This window comes from Euprymna scolopes, chromosome 46 (genome assembly GCF_053919585.1).
Source record: "Euprymna scolopes isolate OS-2025 chromosome 46, ASM5391958v1, whole genome shotgun sequence".
Lineage (NCBI taxonomy): Eukaryota > Metazoa > Mollusca > Cephalopoda > Sepiida > Sepiolidae > Euprymna > Euprymna scolopes.
This window is the reverse complement of record NC_136527.1, coordinates 92,078,523-92,098,954: the sequence shown is the minus strand read 5'-3', so window position 1 is coordinate 92,098,954 and position 20,432 is coordinate 92,078,523. Positions and strand designations below refer to the sequence as shown.

General features: G+C 34.0%; 1 protein-coding gene across 1 annotated transcript in view; it reads left to right on the top strand.

Moving 5' to 3' along the window:
- The first annotated feature begins 1,193 nt into the window (after positions 1 to 1,193).
- The window catches only part of LOC145271088 (RNA polymerase II subunit A C-terminal domain phosphatase SSU72-like), a 108,013-nt gene continuing 88,774 nt past the window's right edge, over positions 1,194 to 20,432 (top strand). The window contains exon 1 of the mRNA XM_080126630.1: positions 1,194 to 1,727. Coding sequence (XP_079982756.1) covers positions 1,651 to 1,727 — 77 coding nt within the window. The 5' untranslated portion in view covers positions 1,194 to 1,650. The remainder of the gene's footprint in view (positions 1,728 to 20,432) is intronic.

The following is a 20,432-nucleotide window of genomic DNA, read 5'->3' as shown; positions in this document are numbered from 1 at the left end:
GCGCGAAAACAACACATGGCGACCAGTGTAAACAACACGCACGCATTAATATTAGGAAAAGTACTTGTTGACGAGCGACGACCAATGTAAATTTGTGTATGCTACTGCGCGCTCGTGCGTAGTCCAAGCGTACAGGGGTTAATACCATGCAAACGGTAAATTTACAACGACAACAACAGCGACCCCAAAACCCCTAAGAAAACAACAACAAAAAAAAAACAGAACAAAAGTAAACACTACTGTGTCTTTTTTTTTTTTTTTAACATATTCATAACAAGTACAGATTAGTTAAAAATTAATACACGCTTATTATTATTGACGCGATAATCTCGTTTCGCTTAAATGTGCGTTCCGTTCCATTTTCATTTTTTACATTCGTTATCGTTCACAGTCGCTCGCTATCTTATGGACATCTCAAGTCAACCTTGCCAAATATAAATAAATATTTCATAAAGATGTATTTTTATGAGTATTATAATATAATACTAAAAACGAACACAAAACAGTGAAAAAAAAGCAAACAAAAAAAAACTGAAACAATAGCGTTTTATTTGCTCACACCGAGTCGGCGAGTCAGTAGTCACCTAATCTTCCATTACGCTTTTTTTTTACTTTTTCTATATGTTTTACATATGACTAAAAACCGTTTTAGAATACTTCGATAACTGATAGTCGCCCGTACTTGGAAATGTCGATGGGACCGTCCGGGCATTTTTGTAGGCCAAAGTGTACTTTTGACTCGTATTTTATTATTATTTTAATATTTCTCTAATTTTGAAAATAAAAAAAAGCAAAAAAACAACATTTTTTTACAAAAATGTTTAACGCAAAAACAAAACAAACAGCATGCGAATGGTCGAAAACTCGATTCTTTTTTTGTTTTTGAATCCTCCAAAATCTAGTGTAAATAACTAAATATAATTCTAATTTTATTTTATGCAGATCTGTTATTGTATTTTACAAATTCTTAGGAAAAGATCACTTGTCCGAACATTATTGTATTTTCTTTAACGAAGATAATATATATATATATTTTTTTAAATAGCACACGATAATTTCCACTGGCCAAAACCGGAAGTGGCTTTAAAGAAGTTGCTTCATAATCATCAGGAGCAGCAGCAATTAGACGGACATAAAGTAGACGTACATTTTTAGTAAGACCGTTCATAGAAGTATTTTTTATTAAGTTAGTTTAGTTTGTTTCTTCTCTTGACGTCATTTCCGCCTACTTCTAAATTTAACGTCACTTCCGCCTGTTTTTCTTCTTCTTCTTCCTGACGTCACTTCCGTCCTATTTCAACGTGATTTCTGAACCAGTTGTTTCCAAATAATATCGCATATGGAAGGAAAAGAAATATTTATTTATCATTATATTTAATTTTTTTTTTCTTTTTTTGGGGAGGTGTAAGATAATTCCCAAAATTGGAACCGAACTTTTTATTTTTGTAATTTTACCCTAGGAAATCTCATTATTAAGGGTGCAGTTTTATTTGTTTAAATCTTTAATCTTTTTTTTAAAAGTTGTATACGGTCACATATTTATCAGGAAGATAAATATAATTTTTAAAAATATATTTACACACACACACACACACACATATTTATATATAAATATATTTATATATTAAATAAAAACAAAAATAATTCAACATGACTGGAAAACTTTCAATAGCTGTTGTTTGTTCAAGCAACCAAAATAGAAGTATGGAAGCCCATAGTTTTTTAAGGTAAGTCTTTTGTTTATTTCTTTCGGTTTTAATGTGAATCCTACGATGTGTGTTTCTCGCCTCTACGTGACTTTTACATTATTTGTCAATAAGTTATATGGTAAATTTTTACGACGTGCCCCAGCGTATTATAAACATCCCCAACCGTTAAGAACGGCTTTCGGAATAAAAACCCTCCCCAACCTCGAAAGCCGTTCTAAACATTGGGAGTTTTTTTGGGGGGAGGGGGTATTCCGAAAGCCGTTCTTAACATAAGGAGGTTGGTGGTGTTTATATTACTCTGGGGCAGGTTGTAAAAAGATAAAATAAAAAATAAAATACCAGTTATATTACTACGGAATTGGGGTTTGTATTACTGTACACATAGATTCAAAAAAGTTGTCAAAAAACAAATATATAACAAATAAATGTTATCAAATGCAAGATAAGTTACTTGTCTACCTAACTGGGCATATTTTTCGTGTTTTTATTCAATGTAACATGTTTATTCAGCTCGAAAAACATGCAGTGTTTACCGATGTATTTGAAAATTCAAAATGGCGCCCGACACTCTCTTTAACACGGTAAGTTGAGGAAAAGATGTTATAAATAATAAACTAGACAAAATACTGTTAGAAATTCGCTCAATATATGTTACCGTGACATAGGTTGACATATATTCGGTGTTTTTTTAATAGTATTTTGTCTAGTTTATTATTCATAATATCTTTTCCCAAACTTACCATGTTAAAGAGAGTGTCGGGCGCCATTTTGAATTTTTCAATACATCGGTAAACACTGCATGTTTTTCGAGCTGAATAAACATGTTACATTAAATATAAACGCTAAAAACATATCCAGTTAGGTAGAAAAGTAACTTATCTTGCCTTTGATAACATTTATTTGTTATATATTTGTTTTTTTGACAACTTTTTCGAATCTGTGTGTACAGTAATACAAACCCTTTTCACATTATTTGTCAATAAGTTATATGGTAAATTTTTACCACGTGTCCCAGCGTGTTATAAACACCCCCCAACCTTCCTATGTTAAGAACGGCTTTCGGAATAAACACCCCCTCCCCCAATCTCAAAAGCCGTTCTAAACATTGGTAGTTTTTTTTTGGGGGGGGGGGATTCCGAAAGCCGTTCTTAACATAAGGAGGTTGGTGGGTGTTCATATTACTCTGGGGCAGGTCGTAAAAAAAAAAAAATCCCAGTTATATTACTGCGGATTGTTTCGGTCATTAAATTATTTGGTGCTTATGTATTTTTTGGTACCGTGCTATTTTAAAATTAAAAAAAACGGTAAATTTATACAAATACCGTGACAGCGAATTAGTAGAAAAAAATGGGTAAAACTATACAAACACCGTGACAGCGAATTAACCCTAACCCTAACCCTAACCCTAATCCTAACCCTAACCCTAACGCTGTCACGGTGTTTGTATAATAATACCAAAAAAACACACACACAAATATAACAAATGTTCTGAAAGAAAAGGGCACTTGTACAGTTTAGTCAAGACATTAAAAATGAAAATATCGAAAAAAAAAAAAAAAAGTTATATTGTATGTATCCGTTTTGAACTGAAGATCAAATAATTTCACTTAATTTGATCGAGTAGTTTTTTTTCTTTAAAATTTTTTTACAGCTGAAAAACACGTTTTTATGACGGCAGGTTGAAGGTGACTATCTTTGAGTTTTGTGAACACGCCACGAGGAGATAAAAAGCGCCGACACTCCCTCCCCATCTTTAATACTAGCTTTTCTTCCTAAAAATCGAACCCGGTATCATAACACATTGTTTTTTCGCTGTAAAAAAAAAAAAAAAAAAAAAAAAAAACTACTTGATGAAATTAAGTGATTTTTTTTTTCTCTCAGAGAACTTCATTCCATAACGGATACGTACAATATAAACTATTTTGTTTCGATATTTTCATTTTAGGTACTCATGCACTTATTGATCCGTGCTGAAATAATGTTATTATTTAAAAAGCCATTCTTAACATGGGGAGGGGAGGGTGCTTTACCTATTCAGTAGGTGTAATGTTTGTAGGAATTTTTGACACCCCTAACAAGCAAATAAAATATAAAAAAAATCGTAATTTCTCTTTTTAAAAGTGAGTTGTTTATTTTCTTTATGGATTATACTTCCAAAATCAACTATTAAAGTTGTATAAAAAGTAATAGAAATATTTTTTTAAAAATAGTAATGAAATTAATTGAATGTTACGAGTTCAGTATTTTTCAATTTTTAAACTTTAAAAATCTATCAAAATTTTTCTATTGATTCTATTTTTACGATATTTTCAGGGTCAATGTGAAATTTTATGCTCTTTCCAATAAATTGAATATAATATTTTAGACAAACGTTTTTTTTTAATTCACGCCCCCGCCCCCATTTTGAAATGTCTATTAAAAAGTAAATAATTTATGTGCCAAAGTTTTATGTATCACAAATTGAAGAGAAAAGGTCAATAAATAATATATTCAAATTTAAAACAATTGAAAAAAAAAATTAGGGTTTGAATTACATTTTTTGAGTAGTTATAAGCTTGGAAAGACAGGGGGTCGAATTATTCAATATTTTTCAAGAAGTTTCTCACACACCTACCTATTCTGTACAATTGAATTAAAAACAAACCCATAAAACTTTAAATAAACTTGGAAATACGATTTAAAAAATAGCACGGATCAGTAAGTGCATTAGCACGGATATTTTTTAATGTCTTGATTAAACTGTACAAGCACCAAGGAAAGATAAGTTACTTTTCTACCTAACTGTTTCAGTTTTTAGTGTTACCGTGACATGACATATATTGAGCGAGTTTCTAACAGTATTTTGTATAGTTTTTTAGTTTTAGCTCATTTTCCCAAACTTAACGTATTCAACAGCGAGCAAGCCGCCATTTGTCTTTTTCACATATACCAATAAACTGTTTTTCGAACCGAATAATCATTTTACATTAAATAAAAACACTAAAAAAATTATTTAGTTAGGTAGAAAAGTAATTTATCTTGCCTTTGATAACATTTATTTGTTATATATTTGTTTTTGTTTTTTTTGTTTTTTGACAATTTTTTTTCGAATCTGTGTATAGTAATACAACCCCCCACCCACAAAAAAAGGGGGGGGGTTTGTATTACTGTACACAGATTCAAAAAAGATGTCAAAAAACAAATATATAACAAATGTTATCAAAGGCAACATAAGTTACTTTTCTACCTAATTGAATATTTTTTAGTGTTTTTATTTAATGTAACGTTTACTCAGCTCGAAAAACAGTGTTTACCAATGTATTGGAAAATTAAAAATGGTGATCGACACTCTCTTTCACACAGTAAGTTTGGGAAAAGGAGTTAAAAATAAAGAAACTAGACAAAATACTGTTAAAAACCCACCGAATATGTCAACCTATGTCACGGAACATATATTGAGCGAGTTTCTAACAGTATTTTGTCTAGTTTTTTATTTTTAACTCCTTTTCCCAAACTTACCGTGTCAAAGAGTTTCGCTCGCCATTTAAAATTTTCCAATACATCGGTAAACACTGTTTTTCGAGCCGAATAAACATGTTACATTAAATAAAAACACTAAAAAATTATCTAGTTAGGTAGAAAAGTAATACTGACCGGTAGTATCGGGCACACGGGTTGGCTCGCAAACAATCTGAGTGAGGTTACAGGCAATGGCAAAATCATGGCAGAACCTCCCCTCATCATCTGTCTTATTTGAGTGGGTCAGCCAGTCCACGTTATGGACATTAAAGTCACCGCAAATGTGAATGTTAGCCGAAGGATGTGCAGACAGGATGTGGTCTATTTTCTTAGATATGCTCATAAAGATAGTAACCCCGCTGTTGTGGGGGCGATAGAAGGCAAATATAAATGCAGTGGTGTAAGCAAGTGCAACCCGGAATCACATATAAGGTAAATTAGGGTCTTCTCTGGAGATATCCCTGCCACACGGGAAGCCATCTTTAATGTAGGCACATATTCGATGCCCGTGGTGATCTTGGGAGTCAGATTTAGATGTTAAGTTAGAGTATCCTTTAATTATGAACTCGTCTAGGGCTCATTCCATGTCAAAACACCAGCAAAAAGTTGAAATCTGCACCCACCAACACCGAATTAATCGAAATTTGGCACAAATAATACCCTTCATGAGTTAGGAAAATTTGCCAAATTATTTGGTCCAAAACCTTACCGTTCAGATTTTACGGGGGGTGTAAAAATTGCATATTTTGCTTCTAAATTTATGCCGCGAAATGTCAAGAAATTTCAGTGCTTTATAAAATTAAAAAAAAATACTTCCTTACATTCAATATTTCTGAAATTTGGTAGGAAGGGCATTTAGGGACTATAGAATTCGAATATTTAATTATTTTAACCCCATACCTGGTAGAAAATAAAATTTTGCTCACCCAAAAGCATGTCCCCCAAATCATCAATTTTTTACCTATGTAGCTTACGGTCAGTCTAGAGAAAATAAGTCCTCTTCAATTTTCATTGTATTTTTTTATAGCATCTACTATGACTGCTTAAGTTCTCAAAAAAATATTGTGAGGGTTTCTAGCCTACTTTAGAAGATATGGCCCTGCAAAGTTTATCTTTTTTTCTATGTATGTGCAGTAATTCAGTGAAAGATTGATAAAGACAATAATCTTAATGCTCCCAAACTCCTCAAATGTTCATATTGTGTTAAGTAATTTCTTAAACTATTCAATAAGATTTTGTTAATTTAAAAAGAAAATAATTTGAATATAGTTTGCAGATGTTGCATTTTGTATGGTATGGATAGATTGTCTTTAACAAGTGATAAACATTGACTCGTGCATTGGGATTTTTTTTTTTTTTTTTTTTTTTTTACATAGGCGTCACCACTTATCAAGGCCGATAGGCCACTCAAGGATAAGGGTTAAAGAGTGTAGAGTAGTCAAAAGGACAATATAGTAATCGATAGTAATGGAAGTTCGGTAAATTTGTTAACTTAAGTGGAACAGCTCATCAGAAACTTGTTCACGTTGGACTTGAAGACAACCATATTATAGACAGCTGGAAAGCAGGAAAACAGAAGACAATTCCACAGGCGTGCAGTTCTAAGAAAGAAGCTTTGATCATGGAATCTATGTTTAGGTTTAGGCACAGATAAAGAGTGGGGAAAATTATTGATAATGTTTTCAGCTAGTCGAGTGTTTCTTGTGAAAGTTTGGCGAGAGGGGACCATAGATTGAAGCTCAGTTGAACACTTTCCATGAAAATAACGATAAAGCAGAGACAAACTTGCAACATCTCTTCTGTGAGATAGAGGTTGCAGCGAAGAGAAAAGGACATCTCCCACCAGGCCACAAAGTCTATTTTGAATCCTATCAAGGCAGGACAAGTCTTTTCTAGCAGCTCCTGCCCATATGTGGCAACAGTATTCCATCCTTGGACGTATCTGGCTCTTATATAGATAGAGAATTGCATCAGCAGTGAGATATCTACTGGATCGATAGAAGGATCCGACCATTTTCCCAGTGGCCTTGGCAACAGATTTGATGTACGTATTCCATTTAAGATCAGGAGTAAAGGTCAAGCCCAGAAGCCTGTCAAAACTTGAGGCCTCCCCAAGACGAGAGCCATTCATTTTAATTGATGTCAGATGGGGATCAGAACGTTGATGATGTAAAGATAGAAGCTTGGTTTTAGATGTATTAAAAGTAACCAGCCACTCCTTTCCCCATTGTACAACGTGATCAAGATCAGAGAATAAAGAATCAGAGAGAATTTTGTAGATGGCATTAAACATTAATTTAAAAGAAATTATTTCTGATTAAATTAAAAAAAAATTAATTTCATTATATTCACGAAACAAAAAAAAATGATTTTTTTTATTTTAAATGCATGTGAATTTTTAAAACTTAGAATATTTGTAATTAGCGCTAAATATTTTTTTTTTTTCCGTAAGAAATGCTTTCAATTTCATCACTTTAAAAATTCTTTATATTTTTTTACAAGTTTTCAAAAAGTTATTTTCATTAATGTAAAACTTTTTTTTTTATATTTAGAAGAAAGTAATAACAATATACAAATTTTAAACTATGATGTGCACCAAATTTTGTTGTGTACATAGGATTAAATTGTTTTGTACACAATTTTTTGCACAGATAATTTATCCACTTTGGACAAATGATAAATTCTACCATTTGGTGTTGTACATCAATAGTGCACAGAATATTTGCTAATGGCACAAAACATATATCCTTAAAATCCTCTTTCCAATAAAATGAATGTGATGGAAGAGCTGGATGCATGAACTTAATCAGCAAGTCCTTATTTTCCATATTAATTTCTAGGACCATGCCAATCCAAACGTTATTGTCATACCTGCAACAAAGATATTCTGAAACAACAAATTTCATTGGTTTTTCTTCAACCCCAATAGAGAAGTCATATATCAATTCATAGTTTTCATCTTCACTACATTATTTCATGGCTATTTTATCTCTGTCGAGTGGAATAAATTGATGAAAACTTCTTGTCCCTGGAACTGTGGATGCATTTTCAAATCTAATTGTGAGATTTCTCCTTGCTTCCTCAACTTCCTTTTTAATCAAAATAAATTTGATTCCTTCAATTACAGATTTGCAGTATACAAACATAGTTTCTGTTGAAAGGATTTGTTTGGAATTTGGTCTTCGTAGACTTTCTTTTGCTACTATCCTTTTCACTGTCCCACCTATGCCATCACATGGTTGTTTACCATGACTAGTTGCAAACAAGTTCCATTTTGCATCCAAGTCCAAAATCTTTTTGATGGTTGCACCACAACCATCTGTAAAATATTCAATATTTTTCACATTTGGCAAATTAGCCTTGATCACCTCAATAATGTTTTTCTGTACCATATAAACAAATGCCACATTATGGAAATTGTCACTCAATATAATACAAAAACATTAACTTTGCATTGTATTTTCAAGCTTAAAATAGAGTACCACTGGGTGTAAAGTACATTGAGAGGTACTCTAATGAAAACTCTGGATCTCATCTTGAACAACAAATTTGTAATTTTCAGCAAAATCCCCGAGAAAGAAAACTTTGCTATCACTGATATTTTTTTTTTTTTTTTTTTTTTTTTTTTTTGCTTTAAATATCTGGATTGTGATTTAGGAATGAGATGCACATATTTTTAATTGCAAAATAACTAAATCCACATAAGCTTGACAGGATTCCTTGTGAATTATTAAAGTTGATCCGTCACTTGTTGTTCATTGGGAGAACCCAATAGAGTTTTCATTACCAATACATTCTTCAAGAGTGTCGTAAAGAAATTTTTTCCAGCAATTGTGATGTTTTAGGACAATTTGTGCACCTATGAATCATACACTGTCTATTACTTGTATTGCGGACAATATATTTCAAGAGATCTTGATACAGTACATTTAGTGGTTTCAGTAATAGTTTGATGTTTTGGTGGATAGTGCATACACATACAGCATGTGTACCTGCACTACCAGCAAGAACACACCATTTTGGTCTAAGATTACAAAATTTTGAAAACTCTAAAGATACTTTCGGGTTCTGTTCCTTGAATGTTCTGAAGAGCTCATTTAGGTTGCACAATATGAGTCTCTTCTGTTGATGTAAATTACATTTAATACTAACAGTCTTTCCTGCCTGGCATCAATCGAGTGTACTCATGTTGATAAAATGCTTGCACTAACTGTGCAATATCAACAGGCAAAGACTTGCCTCTTTTTGTTCATGCACAGCTAAAATATCATTTTCCAAACACAATTTGCGAGCCTTGCGTACAATGTGTTCTGAAACACCAAATACATTTTTGTGTGATCAATCGGTAGGGGCAAGTGTCAAGATCTGTATTTTCATTTTAGTGGATTCCACAATCTTCATTTTTGCTGCAAGAACCGCTATCATTTTATCAAAGCACTTAGCTTTATCTAAAATCTCATTTTTTTTAATTTTAAAGATTCATCACAACAGCTCAATGTTTAATGACCTACTGATTGCAGAACAAAGTTTTCTTTTACCTAAACGAGCCTTTCCAGAGTGATGAAGCCCTTTTGTTTTCATTGGAGAAATTCCAATAACAGAAACATTCATTGATATTTGTCTTCTGTTTCTATTGAAGTACTTGCATCAACCTCTTGCATTTCCTCATCTGATACACACTTTTGTTTTTCATCATCAAGAAGTTTTTTGATTCGTATTCGCCAATCAGGACAGAGTTTCTTGCCTGGGATAAGTAACAACTTAGCTTTTGCTTTATCTGCCAACTTCAAAGAAATTGCTTTCAAACTGCCTTTAATTTGCTTATGATTTTTAAATGGATTGCAACAACTCTTTTCAAGCCACTCATACTTAGTTAACAAGGTCTGCTTGTGATGGTCACAGATAGTATTTTATCCTCATCAAGTCCAGTCCTATAAGCAATAAGCTTTACATCCATTGCATCCAAATGATCCACTGAAATTAATCCAACATGTTTGTCATGGAATAAATTAGTACTTGTTTCAACTGTTAGTTCAGTACAAACAGAACAATTCATCTTTATCTGAAAAAAAACTACTTCAATTATTCTGTGTGCTAGCAGTATCAGAAATTTCGTGAAAATAGTGAATAATTCCACCCCATCTTTCCAAGCTTATAACTCCTCGAAAAATGTAATTCAAGCCCTAATTTTTTTTTTTCAATTAAAGGAGCAAGGACCAAGGTTTCATTTAAAAAAAAACAAAAACAATGTGTTTTTTTTTTTTTTTTTAAGTTTTAAACTTCGGACTTTACAGGTAAATTTCTAAAAAAAAACGGGTTTGTTTTTTTGTTTTTAATTTGAATATATTATTTGACCTTTTCTCTTCAATTTGTGATATATAAAACTATTCAACATAAATTAATTATTTACTTTTTAAGAGAAACTTGAAAATGGGGGGGGGCGTGAATTTAAAAAAAAACGTTTGTCTAAAATATTATATTCGGTTTATTGGAAAGAACATAACATTTCACATTGACCCTGAAAATATCGTAAAAATAGAATCAATAGAAAAATTTTGATAGATTTTTTTTAAGTTTAAAAATTGAAAAATATTGAGTTCGGAAAATACATTACTGTTTAAAAAAAAAAAAAAAAAAAATTTCTATTACTTTTAAAACAACTGTAATAGTTTATTTTGGAAGTATAATCCATAAAAGTGACCAATAAATATTTTAGGTGCCACAGACATGTTCCAGTCTGGGTCGAATGAGGGTCATTCAGAGTTCACTGTTGGCCTAATTCTAAATTTATTACAATTATTACCTATCAGAGATATTATGTTTAACAACAAATTTAGTGTAGCTTCATAGTGTTTCAAACATTTGAAAAATACATTTTATTATAAATTTCTTCTAAATGAAAAAAAAAAAAGGTTTTAGTTTAATGAAAATAACTTTTTGAAAAATTGTAAAAAAAAAAAATGTTTTATGCTATCTACAAAAACTCTATTAGTGTTTTTGCAAAGAAGTGAATGAATGCTTATCACTTGTTAAAGACAATCTGTCCGTACCATACAAAATGCAATATCTGCAAAATATATTTACATTATTTTCTTTTTAAATTAACAAAATCTTATTGAATAGTTTAAGAAATTACTTAACACAATATGAACATTTGAGGAGTTTGGGAGCATTAAGATTATTGTCTTTATCAATCTTTCACTGAATTACTGAATGTACATAGAAAAAAAAAAGATAAACTTCACAGGGCCATATCTCTAAAGTAGGCTAGAAACCCTCACAATATTTTTTTGAGAACTTAAGCAGTCATAGTAGATGCTATAAAAAAAATATTATGAAAATTGAAGAGGACATATTTTCTCTAGACTGACCGTAAGCTAAATAGGTAAAAAATTGATGATTTGGGGGACATGCTTTTGGGTGAGCAAAATTTTATTTTCTACCAGGTATGGGGTTAAAATAATTAAATATTCGGATTCTACAGTTCTTAAATGCCCTTCCTACCAAATTTCAGAAATATGAATAAGTGGAAGTAATGTTTTTTTTTTTAATTTTATAAAGCACTGAAATTTCTTGACGTTTTGCGGCATAAATTTAGAAGCAAAATATGCAATTTTTACACCCCCCGTAAAATCTGAACGGTAAGGTTTTGGACCAAATAATTTAGCAAATTTTCCTAACTCATGAAGGGTAATATTTGTGCCAAATTTCAAGTCATTCGGTGTTGGTGGGTGTAATGGCCTGGTGAATTGACATGGAATGACCCATAGGGAAGTGGTTTGCCCTATGTCAGTTTTACTTAGAAAGAATACGTCCGGTTTTGTCTCCTGTAATTGGGTTTCAACCTCTTGAAGGTTGGAACGTAGACCCCTGATGTTGGAGACATGGTAGGTAGGGGTCTACGTTGAAGGATGGGGTTCTAGGTTTATTCATGTTTTTTTTCAAGATATTTCATGTTGAGGTTTTGGGATTTGTAGAACAGGTCGGCATACTTGGTTAGAGCAGTACAGAGAGGGAAAGTAAGAGAGAAAAGAGGAAATTTTTTTTTTTTTTTTTGTAGCACATAAGGTAAAGCTGTAACAATTACCCACTAGTATGGCATCGAAAGGCCCCACCAGAGTCCATCGTCCAGAATCCATTTTGCAAATGGCAATACAGCATGGTCCAGAATCCATTTTGCAAATGGCAATACAGCATGGTCCAGAATCCATTTTGCAAATGGCAATACAGCATGGTCCAGAATCCATTTTGCAAATGGCAATACAGCATGGTCCAGAATCCATTCTGCAAATGGCAATACAGCATGGTCCAGAATCCATTCTGCAAATGACAATACAGCATGGTCCAGAATCCATTCACCAAATGACAATACAGCATGGTCCAGAATCCATTCACCAAATGACAATACGGCAGCCCCAGTACTTTGCACCTGCTGATAGGACAGCCTCCTTAGTGGTTAATCCAAGGTTCGGGTCCCTGACTATCAGACGGATAACGTCAGTCCAGATGAAACGTTTACCTCCAGCACCCTTACTAGTGACATGGCCACAAGGATAGAGATAGAAACAAAAATTTCCGATATCTGACTACTGTTCATAAAGTACTACCGACCTGGAAAGCAGCTTTTTCTTCACCCTTTGTCAGAAAAATCACTCATTTGAATGAGGACAGAGGAACAAAAAAGGAGAAGCTGCCGATAACACATCCACTGCATTATCTACTCTCCATTTAAAAAAAAAGAAATAAAAAATAAAAAAATAGGTACGCGGGACTTATTAATATCTACTTAGTATAAGTCTGGTGCTCAGTTACCAATTTAGGACGCATGCTTCACTTGTTTTTTTTCTTTGTTTTCCTTTCTCAGGAGTGTGTCTTTCCCCATTGTACTACGTGCTCAAGATCAGAGGAGAGAGAATTGGAGAGAACTTGGTCGTTTACTGTCTTAGATGTGCTACCATAAATGGTAGTGTCGTCAGCATAAATGTCTACAAATGATGTAAGGATATGATTTGGAAGATCATTAATGTAGATCAGGAAAAGAGTTGGGCCCAGGATGGATCCCTGAGGGACACCGGCATTAATACTGTGAGCTTCTGATTTTTGCCCCTCAACTACTACTCTTATGAACCTATCAGAGAGAAATGATTTAATAATTGAGAAGACTTTTCCAGCAATACCATAGCTAGAGATCTTATGAAGTAAACCTTTATGCCATACCCTATCAAAGGCTTTAGATATGTCAAGAGCAATTGCCCTAGAAAGATTGCCACCGTCGAGAGATTTGCTAATCCTATGCGATATAACTGTAAGGACATCTGCTGTAGATCTAGCAGAACGGAAACCATATTGAGTGTCACTAAGAAGGTTATTTTTGTTAAGATGTTTGATTACTTCTGTATTTAACACAGATTCTAGCAACTTACTCATGACGCACAGGAGACTTATTGGCCTGTACTGAGAGGGGGATGAGCGATCACCTGAATTCTTAAATACAGGGCATACTGATGAGATTTTCCAGGGAGATGGGAAACTATTCTCCTTACGACAACGTTTAAACAGATATGTCAAGAGCAAAATAAGTGAGAAAAATAAGTTAAAAGACTTGGATGTCGTGGGAAGGTTAGTGATCGGGGAAGGGTCGGTTTCTTTGACTTTATGAAACCTAGACTCTGGTTTAATACCTCTTACTGGAAGGAAATGAGTTACATATTTCGTAACGACCCGTTATGTATGGCTGGAATAAATGACAGGCAGGAACATTACACATATTAAAAACTAGTAGGCACATGACGTGTTGACGCGACCACACACATGCATAAAAGAAAAGGCTCTGTTGTGCTCTTCCATACATGAATACAGTGATTCGTCCCGAAGCATTTGGCGAGCACTATAAAGCCATTTACCTGCTAAAATCAAACCAGTTTCTCTCCAAATTCTTAAGGAATATGCCAACATCTCTTCTGTGAGATAAAGGTTGCAGGGAAGAGAAAAGGACATCTCCTACGAGGCTACGGAGTCTATTTTGAACTCTATCAAGGCAGGACAAGTCCTTTCTTGCAGCTCCTGCCTAGATGTGGCAACAGTATTCCATCCTTGGACGTACCTGGCTCTTATATAGAGAATTGCATGAGCAGTGAGATATCTACTGGATCGATAGAAGGATCTCACCATTTTTCCAGCAGCCTTGGAACAGATTTGATGTAAGTGTTCCATTTCAGATCAGGAGTAAAGGTCAAGCCCAGAAGCTTGTCAAAACATGAGGCCTCCCCAAGACAAGAGCCATTCATTTCAATGGATACCAGATGGGGATCAGAGCATTGATGATGTAAAGAGAAAAGTTTGGTTTTAGATGTATTAAAAGTAACCAGCCACTCCTTTCCCCATTGTAACATGTGCTTGGCCTTTTTTTAAAAATTTGCTTGAAATTTGCTATTTTCCGATTATTTTATGTAAATATTTATGGTTATCTTAGAGTTTCGTCACCCAATATTTACGTAGGTTTTGCTTGGACAATTTAAAAAATTTTTTTTTTATATACAATCTTCAAGTTTCGTCATCCGACATTTACGAAGGTTTTAATTCTTTGGTATGATTATGTGTGCACACAATTTCAAATACATTTTCATTCATCAATCAGCAATAATTAATGGTCAACTGAAAACTGTTAAAAAACTATTGTTTAGGGATATTTGATTCTGTATTGTTTTCATTGCTGGCCATGTTTTTGCGCACGTGCAACAAAGGAAAGGAGCTTAGTATCGAATGTTACCATCCATTTATATCTGTTGCACTACAGACTGAAGATCTCCCTCTAAGGTTTCAGCCATTTATATATATATATATATATATATATATATATATAACGGGCACGTGCTAAATCCAAGTAATTAAATAAATTCAAACGTGTTTCCGTTAGCATGTCGCGGTGGGGCAATGGTTAACGTCACACGTTTTTTTTTTTTTTTTTTTTTCACACTTTAATTTACAACTTTGCCTCAACTGTTCGGGTTCGATCCTCATACTTACTTTTTTTTTTAACCCCCCCCCCTACACACACACACACACACACACACCTCCAAACACCCGGGCAACGACGGGTACCCCTCGTTAGTATATATATAAAAGTGAAAATGTGTGTTTGTATGTCTCGCAAAAACTTTCGACATGGGCCACAGATTTTCGCCAGATAGGTATCATTTTAAAGTTCCAACCTTCGCCTGACAAATATCGAAAAATTGGCCAAAAACATTAATTTCTTCACCCTAAAATCATCAGTTTTGTACAGGGAGGGGTGCCGAAAAAAAATCGTTCTTTCATTTTCTCTGCTCCTGCTACTACGACAATGACGTCATGTTTGACCTAGAAAACGTTGACGTTAGTTTAAAACCACCTGCAAGTGTTTTTAAAGGTTTAATTTTATCCGTTCTCAGTTGTATGTCTCTTTGGCGTAGGGGTAACGTGTCGGGCATTTTTTTTCCACCTTAGCCGGGTTCGAGCTTGTCTTTCTACCTAAACTTTTTTTTTTTTTTTTTTAACGTTTGTTCGGTGTTTTGCTTTGTATTGGTTTTTCCAATTTTTCTTAACATCATGTTTTTTTTTTTTTTTTATAATATTAAAACAGTCACCCTCTCCTACATCCCCCCCCCAAACACCCGGGCAACGCCGGGTACCCCCGTTAGTATATAGAATAAATGACAAATTTATATTCCAAAATACATGATGTTGACAATTTTTATATTTTATTCCTTTACATCAATTGATCCTTACAGTTCTTGACAGTGCCTGTTTCGTAGCGTAAGATCAATCACTTAATAATTATATCAATCAGTGAATCTATTATGCCCTTAAGTCATCAAAAGAAATAGCAACAATCAATCCACCAAAAGGAATTAAAATGTAATACGACATGTTGAGAATCCGAAAATTTGGAAGAGAAGCTGCAGTTACCTTTATATTTTACCATTACGCCATCTTGGATTTTCATATATATATATATATATATATATATATATATATATAAATAAAAAAAAATGGTAAAACGGCCGCATGTTTTTGTATGTCCAAGAAATACTTTTTCCGAGGGTGGAGGGGTTCTCGAGAGGGTTACTATTTTGAAGAACTTTTTATATACTCCCTAGATTATAATATCTACGATTTGCGAACGGACATCCTCTCTACATTTATTTTGATTGACTTTTATGAAATTCCCGCTATTCCGTTCTTTCACGTGTAAATAAAGCGAAACTCATCAAAGCAAAGGTATCAGTGGCTTTTCGTGCCGAGATGTCTTGAAAGCAATCAGCTTTGATCAATGTGGGGAAAACCCTTCATGTCAGACAATTGTTATTCGTTTGGAGAGTTCCCCCGTTTTTGGGGGAGCTTGGTTTCCCCCAACATCGTGGGGAAATAAATAAATGAAACAGTGGAAAGCTGAACTGGCCTTCAGCCAATGTTCATTTCTGCGCCTACGTTAATTCATTCACTTAGCATGTCAACGTTTTTATTGACATTGCTAAATTTGAACGCTTTTCACTTCCTATGGCTTCATAGCGTAGCGGTAAGATGTCACGTTTTCTTTCACTTTCTTTTCCGCCTTTGCGTCATGAGTTCAAGCCTGCCTGTCTACTAACACAGTTTCTTTTCTTTTACACCTTCAAACACCCAGGCAACGCTGGGCACCTCGCTAGTTTCCTTAGATATGTGTTCATTCGTTTTCCCTCCAAGTCTGTTATAGAGTATGGTGTCGTTAGCAAATACACCCATCTCAGAGACAATTTAATCGGGCAGATCATTTATGAATATGAGAAATGATAAAACTCCAAGGATCGACCCTTGTGGCACACCCACATTTATATATACACTAGCAGGTGGGTGGAGGGTTAAAATAATTTTTTTTAAAAAGTTTTGGTAGGTGAGTATGAGGATTGAACCCGAACCCTTGAGGCAAAGTTGGGAATGAAAGTGTGAAAAAAAAGACGTTAACCACTGGGCCACGGAGACATACAAGGGAAACACGTTTGAATTCATTTATTTAACTATTGACAGGTGGCAGCAATAAAAGTTAACTCTGCTGCTTCGATTTGACCTAATTAATGAGGTCAAATAGAAATCACGCAGTTAACTTGGGTTTGTTTACCCAAGTTTTTTCCCCAACAGATGTTGGGGAGGGGGAAACCAGCTCCCCATTTTCCAGATTGATTAGCAATTGTCTGATATGAGGAGTTTGTCCCCACATTGCTTCTGGACGTTTCCCGGCGCGATGCCGAGAACGCTCCCTTAGTTTTGAATTACGAAAAAACCAAATCAACACGTGAGAAACCAAAATAGCAATAATTTTGTAAAAGTCGATGTAAATAAATCTGCATGCGACGTGCTTTCCCAAATCCTAGATATTATCTACGGCCTAAACACTTGTAAACGATCATACCCCCCCCCCCCGGGACCGTGTGCACGAAAAGCCTTCGCGAGACATACACGAAATGGTCACACACATTTTGCATTTTATATATATATAGATTTATATATATTTTTGACGTATTACCATCAAGGACAACCTGGATTTTTCTCGTATCTAAGAAGGATTTGATTATTTGTCCAGTAATATCGTATGACTTAATTTTTATAAAATTTTTATAAAACCAAATCCTTTCAAACATCAGTGTTTCTCAACCTTGGATGACCTCGCAGGGCTCTACGGACAAATTTATCTTTAGTTGACCTTTGACAACTAAATATTTTCGCTTACTAGCGAAATAAAGTTACTAGCTAAACCCACATGATTTTTAGAATATGACATCGTTGTTCTGTGACGAATATATACATATATATTTTTCTGTATATTTTTAAATAAGTGTAATTCTAAATATACAATAAATTTTATGTTGATACTTGAAGATATAAATGTTCTAATTTCTTCAGATATTTTTTAAAACGGCCTTCGTTAAAAAAAAGTATATTGTTCTATTAAACTTTTATCTCTATATAAATAAAATGAATTTTCATTCTAAAAATTATTTATCGTTTGTTTTCACTTTTAAAATTATTAATCGTTGGTGTTTGATATGTTTTTAAATTCTTTGTTTCCTAACTTCATAATTCAGTTTCATTAGTATTAAATCATATTGCTTTAAAATTACTTAATTTTACATAGATAATATTTATATTTTATCTCTATATAAATAAAATGAACTCATTTTTTCCCGTCGGATTTTGACCTTAATAGGATTAAAAATCAAGATATTTCATGCAAATATAATATGCACAAACGGCAGAACAATATCTGAGGTGTGTTATAGGCTTATTATTTCTCAAATTCCTCGATAATCTTAGATTTCTATACTTTTTCTGCTGAGAAGTCACGGCCAAAATCGGTTAAGATCAATGGAAGTGGTAAAATATTTTCTCTCTAATAAATTCCTCCTCCCCCTGCCACCACTTAACACCGTTTGGGGATCGTTCACAAGGAACAGTTGAGAAGAGAACACCGGTTTGGCTTCGTAGTTCTTTCATGGGAAGTTATTTAAAATCACTAAACTAAGCTGCAGTGCTCTGTGGCGTAGTGGTTAGGGTGCTGAACAATTCACATTATATTTTTACGTTCGCGCCGACCTACCGTAGTCGTTTTTTTTTGTTTTTTTTTTCCTAAACAACTGGAATGGACTTTTCTTGGTGGCCGAACTGTTAACGTTGCAGATGTTTTTTTTTTTTTTTTTTTTTTTTTTCACACTTTATTTTCCTACTTTATTTTCCTACTTTTACTCATGACTCCGGGTTTGATCCTTCCTACTTACCTACCATAACATTTTTTAAAACTCCCCCCCGTCCCGGAAACAAACACTCGGGCAATGCTGGGTACCCCCGCTAGTTGTTTAAATAATTTAACTTTGTTCGTTTTATAAAAAAAAGTTAAAAAGATATTTTTCACTCAGTAGTGAGCTTTGAAAGATTGTCAGTGAAAGAAATACAATCGCCAAAAAGATAAGCATTTCATTATTTCTAGTCGCCACTTTGAAAAATCACTCGTAAATGCGACTGTTTCACTCGCAATGTAGTGCCCTGCCTCGTGACTCCCATGCCGAGTATCTTAACACGTGTGGCGTCCTACATTTCAATTTTATTTACTGCTATTTTAATTACTCTAAAATTAGAAATCAAAGTGCAAAATTTTGCTGAAAATTAAAATTGCTGTTAAGCTTGTGAGGAGTCCTCTTACTATCCATCTGCCTCCGTTTTGGACACAGCATGATGTCAAAACATGATGGCAAGTGTTTGTCTGAGCTCCAATCTATGGTTTCCCTCCCCCTTGCCAGACTTTCATGAAAAACACTGGTCTAGCTGAAGCCACTATCACTACCCCCCCCTCTTTATCAGTGTCTAAACCTAGATTCCATGAGCAAAGCTTCTTTCTTGGAACTGCACGTCTGTGGAACTCTCGTTTTCCTGCTTTCCAGCTGACAACAATATGGTTGTCTTCAAATCCAATGTAAACAAGTTCTTGATGAAGAAGCAACCCATGCTACTATAGCTGTCCTTTATAGCGTTTTTCTGTTTTTCTTTTGATCCTCTTTCCATAAAGTTTCTTCTCTGTATAATGTCTTTACTCCCTTCTGATGAGAAGTGTTTGGCTTTGAAATGCCATGGCCTAAAGAGGTTTCCCTATCCCTAAATATTGTATTTCCTTTTGAACTGATAGCATAATAAAATTTAATTGTAAACTTTTTATCCCTTTGTTATCTTAACTTATTCTATAAAATTAGTTGAGTTTATATGTGAGTATATTTATCATACAAGTGATTGTTAAACGTAAAAAATAATATACATGGAAAGTATTTATAAAAAATGCTTGCTGAATAGATGTGGGGGGGGGCTGATATATGGATCTGCAGAATAGATTTCCACATAAGGGTCAAGGAGTCAGGAGTCGAATATATCAAAGAAGTCGGAATCGTCATCCTAAGAATTCTAGAAGTCGGAGTTAGTTGGATTTTTACCATCCGACTCTGCTACCCTGGGTTTTGTTTCTGCAATTTCCTCGTCAACAGATGACTCCACATAAAGATGAAGAGACAAAGGATCAAATACCTTAGAGATCTCAGACAATATCTTAGTCGATTCCTCTATATCACGCTTGTGGAGGGGGTAGGCCTTATGAAATCTTGAATAGGGTTATATACAAGATGGAACGCTAAAATTGTCGGCTTAGAAAAGATGACATGATTCCATTTC